Here is a 5,085-nt window from a genome sequence, read left to right on the forward strand (position 1 = left end):
AAAAAAACAAAACAAAAAAAAAAAAAAAAAAAAAAAAAAAAAAAAAAAAAAGGCTTCATTTCCTGTTGCTGATGAGCTCCCTGCTACATGAAAAGAACACCAGAGTGAGAGAGAAATAAAGTTGAATTAGCTCAGTTGGCAAGTATCAGTTGAGGCACTTTGTGGATGCTTTTCCTTTTGCAAAATAAAAGGGTTTTGAGGCTTTTATAATTTGACCACAACAAAGTAGGAAATTCTGAACCTTCAAAATTTCTGGAGTAAATTAGCCTGAGTTATGATTTATGGGAAAAGAGAGGGAGTAATAACTATAGGTGACAGGGTGAGACTGATTTAACAATCATTGTATCTTAGACCTCAAGACATGGATGTGAAGAGAGGTGTCCACTCCAGTAGGCTTCTCTGGAAGAGCAAGTGAATGTGAGAAAAACAAAAGTCACAGCCAGACGCTGGCAGCTGGTGCACACGGGCTAGTGCACACCAGCAACACAGCAGCTAGTGCATATCGCCTAGCGCACACCGGCAACATGGCGGCTAGTGCGCACCGGCTAGTGCACACCGGCAACACTTGCATTTGAGCATGGTACAAGACAAGTTAGGAAGTTACTTGTGGACAGAGGAAGGAGTCACAATCTCTATTTTATTTTTGAAATAGAGTCTCAGCCTCCTTGTTATGGGGCAGCATAGCTATAGACAAAGTTGTATCTGTTTGGGAAGCGAGAAAAATCAGAGCTGGTGCTGAGAACAGCCTTTTCATGCAAGTGGTGCTGGAAAGGTATGAGGAGCTTCACAAGGCCAGCCACAGGAGAAAAAGAAAGAAAACATAGGGTCTCATTCTGAAGGTTGAACTTGAACTCTCAGCAATCCTCTTGCCTCAGCACCTGAGCACTGGAATTACAGGTATGAGCCACCATGCCTAGCTGACAATGTCATCTTAAAGAGAAACATTTCATTTGATCTGCGTTTATTTCCTTTAAAAGAGAACAACAGCTGGGCCTGGAAGAGCAAGGCCTATCATCCTAGCTACCTGGGACCTGAGGTAGGAAGATCAAAAGCTGAAGACCTTGGCCAGGGAAATGACTCAGCAGGTAAAGGCTCTTGCCACTAAGCCTGGTAACCTGAGGAGAGTCCCCAGGAACCACATGGTAGGGGAAAACTGACTCCTACAAGTTACACACACACACACACACACACACACACACACACACACACACTTGCTCAATCTATTGATCAATCCATCAATGTAATATTTGTCTGGCAGTAGTGGTGCTCACCTTTAATCCCAGCACTCAGGAAGCAGAGGCAAACGGATCTCTGAGGCCAGCCTGGTCTACAGAGTGACTTCTAGGACAGCCAGGGCTACTCAGAGAAACCCTGTCTCAAAAACTAAAAAAAAAGAAAGAAAAGAAATAGAAATTAAATTCAAGTCCAGCCTGGGCTACAGAGTTCATTCAAGCCCAATCTGGGTAATTTAGCAAGAACTGTCTAAAATAAAAATGAAAATAAAAGGAGGTGGAGCTGGGTATGCAGCTCAGGGGTGGCCTGTGTGACATGCAGAGGCACTGCGGTCCATCAGCAATGCTGTGTGGAGGGATGGAGGAGAGAAAAGAAGAGCAGCTACACCACGGTTCACTTCTCTTCCCTATGAAAACACCTAAATTGTATTCTCTTCAAAATTTACGAGGGCCCTGGCGGTGGTGCACGCTTTTAAACCCAACAGTCTGGAGGCAGAGGTAGGTGGATCTCTGTGAGTTTGAGGCCAGCCTGGTCTAGAGAGTAAGGTTCAGGACAGGCTCCAAAGCTACAGAGAAACCCTGTTGTCAAAAACGAAAAGAAAAAAAAAAAACCCAGAGCAATAATTTTGCAATGTTTCCATTTCAATAATGTTGCTATGTTGCACTAGGACGCAACATAGGAAATTTTAGAGAGAGCTTAAATTATACATCTATAATTTTTTGTTTGTTTGTTTTTCGAGAAAGGGTTTCTCTGTGGCTTTGGAGCCTGTCCTGGAGCTAGCTCTTGTAGACCAGGCTGGACTCACACTCACAGAGATCCGCCTGCCTCTGCCTCCCGAGTGCTGGGATTAAAGGCATGTGCCACCACCGCCCAGTTTACATCTATAATTTTTAAAAATATATAGTACCTATCAAATGATACTACAAAGTTTATGAATGCATAAACACAATGAAACTATGTAAGGATAGACTATTCATGGGTACAGCACATTCGTGAAGTTACCTCTGAAGCAGGATGGAGGAGGAGACAGACATCTGGGAAGAACACAGGGGAACTCAACTTTATTTCTAGTGCTTTTTCCTCTATTTAAAGTTCTCTGGCCAAGCATGGTCATGCACACCTGTAATCCCAGCACCTCCCCTGCTGTCACCCTCTTCTCGGGTAGAAGCAGCCTCTAACGGTCCCTTCGATTTTGTGAGTCAACTATGAAACCCCAAAGCCTTAGTCAGGCTCTTTGCAAAAAAACAAAAACAGAAATCAATAGTAAGGGAAACTGTGGTTTCCAAATTCCTTCTAAGTTATCAAATGCTAGAAGAGTTAAGGGCCGGATGAGGAGCTCGTGGCCATTCCATTACAGGCTTAACTTAAAACTCTGTGTCAGAGCCCCAGGAAGAGAGGAGCCAACAGTTACATGGGGAACACAGGAGCTTGGGTTCTAACACTTAGAATCTACGCTCATCGACGCAGGACTATGTCTTCTATTCCTTTAGTGTTCCTGGTCTTTCCTTCCCCTCTCTCTTCTACTGTCACAGCCCACAGAATGTCTAGTTCTTTACACAGAGTGAGCATTCTAAAATGTTCTAGTCATTGATAATGTCACAATGGGCCTATTAATAGCATCATCAAGACTTGAACATTAGAAGGCCTCTACTTGGTCCAAGCAGGTTGAGCCACAACCTCTTGAAGTAGACTTGCAGCTTCTCAGTGAACACTTTTATTAGCATTTGCCTGTATTCTGTGAGAAATAGAAGAAATACAAACAAATCGCCCAGATTTTCAAAATGTTCACCAAAAGGCAAAGTGATTTCAACAGCGACTCTGATACAGATAACGAAGCCAAGGATCCTTCCATCAAGAAAAGAAAGTCTGAAGGGGGTTTGGATAACTCAAGGGGTTCTAACCTCGAAATCCCGTTATCAGTAAAAGCAGTCATCAGTAAGATTGAGCAAGCAAAGCTCCTTCGGGCCAAAGAGGTAAGGAGTCAACTGACTTACAGACCACAGGTACTTAGAATCTTGTATGACCAGGTGAACTTTTTGTCTGAAAAGAAAACACTTTACGTCCAAGAGAGCTGACTGACTTTTAGTTAACTTTGACTTTAAATTACACTTTTTTTTTAAACCAGACTGTGGATAGCAAGCTCCAATTCTGTATCAATCTGTTCAAGCTAGAATTAGTCAAGACGTTTAAGAAGTAAATCAATCAATATGGCTATACATCTGTAATCCCAGCACTCAGGCAACTGATGAAGGCAGGAGGAACTTGAGTTCAAGCATGAGGCCAGGTTGAGCTAAACATGAACAAAACTTGCCTAGGGGTGGAGAGATGGCTCAGTGGTTAGGAACACTGACTGCCTTTCTAGAGATTCAGGGTTCAATTCCCAGCACCCACATGGCAACTCACAACCATCTGTAACTCCAGTTCTAGGAAACCTGAGACCCATGGCACAACACCAATTCACATTTAAAAAAAAAATTACACTGGCTGTGGTGGTGCATGCCTTTAATCCCAGCACTTGGGGAGCAGACGGGTGGATCTCAAGGCCAGACTGGTCTACTACAACAGGAGTTCCAGGATACCTAGGGCTGTTATGCAGAGTAACCCTGTCCTGAAAAACAAAAAAGCAAAACACAACAAAACAAAGCAAAAAAATTTAAAGAAAAAAAAAAAAGACTTGCCAAAAAAAAAAAAAAATCAAAAGCTGGCTAATCTGGAGATGGCTCAGCTCTTTTTTTTTTTTTTTTGTTTTGTTTTTTTGGTTTTTTTCGAGACAGGGTTTCTCTGTGGCTTTGGAGCCTGTCCTGGAACTAGCTCTGTGGACCAGGCTGGTCTCGAACTCACAGAGATCCGCCTGCCTCTGCCTCCCGAGTGCTGGGATTAAAGGCGTGCGCCACCACCGCCCGGCGATGGCTCAGCTCTTTAGGGCTCTTTCTGCCATACCTCACTGCCTGAAGTCATCCCCAGATGACTCACCTCAGAAGAGAACCAACTCTCCAGCCGCACTCTGGCCTCCACACACATGTAGTGACGCTCACACTCCCTACCAGCAAATATAAAAATCTCATCTTAAAACTCCGCAAAGCTGAGGCACCAGCTCACTGACAGAGCCGTGGCCAGCAGGAGCGAGCCTCTTGGCTTAGCTTCAGTGTGGCCAAAAGAGGAGAGAGAGATGTCGGTGATGCTTTCAACATTCTACACAGCTTCCTGGTCCGGTTTCTCACAACCGCAACACCAGTTTGCTCTTAACAGCTTTATTGGGGCTGGAGCGATGGCTCAGAGATTAAGGCCACTGACTGTTCTTCCAGAGTTCCTGAGTTCAATTCCTACCAACCACCCAGTGGCTCATGAGCATCCATAGTGAAATCTGGTTCCTCCTCCTGGCCTGTAAGAATACATGCAGGCAGAACACTGTATACGTAATAAATAAACTTTAAAAAATGATGTAGCAGGCTCCAAAACCACAGAGAAACCCTGTCTCGAAAAACCAAAAAAAAAAAAAAAAATGATGTAGCAAAACATAACTCATAATTTCTACAGATGCAAGCTAGGCAGAGGCAGGCAGATCTCTGTGAGTTTGGGTTCAGCCTGGTCTACAACAGCTAGTTCCAGGATAGGCTCCAAAGCTACAGAGAAACCCAATCTCAAACAAACAAACAAAAACCCCAGCTTTATCAGTCGCCTTAGTTACTTTTCTATTTTTTCTATTGCTGGGATAAAACACCTGACCAAGGTAATATATAAAAAAAAAAAAGTATTCGCCGGGCGATGGTGGCACACGCCTTTAATCCCAGCACTCGGGAGGCAGAGGCAGGCGGATCTCTGTGAGTTCGAGACCAGCCTGGTCAACAGAGC

At 44.0% G+C, this 5,085-nt stretch overlaps 1 protein-coding gene across 1 annotated transcript in view; it reads left to right on the forward strand.

Moving 5' to 3' along the window:
• The first annotated feature begins 2,900 nt into the window (after positions 1-2,900).
• The window catches only part of Fam186a (family with sequence similarity 186 member A), a 44,375-nt gene continuing 42,190 nt past the window's right edge, over positions 2,901-5,085 (forward strand). Inside the window, exon 1 of the mRNA XM_026782662.1 lies at positions 2,901-3,206. Coding sequence (XP_026638463.1) covers positions 3,015-3,206 — 192 coding nt within the window. The 5' untranslated portion in view covers positions 2,901-3,014. The remainder of the gene's footprint in view (positions 3,207-5,085) is intronic.

This window comes from Microtus ochrogaster, chromosome 15, assembly GCF_000317375.1.
Source record: "Microtus ochrogaster isolate Prairie Vole_2 chromosome 15, MicOch1.0, whole genome shotgun sequence".
Lineage (NCBI taxonomy): Eukaryota > Metazoa > Chordata > Mammalia > Rodentia > Cricetidae > Microtus > Microtus ochrogaster.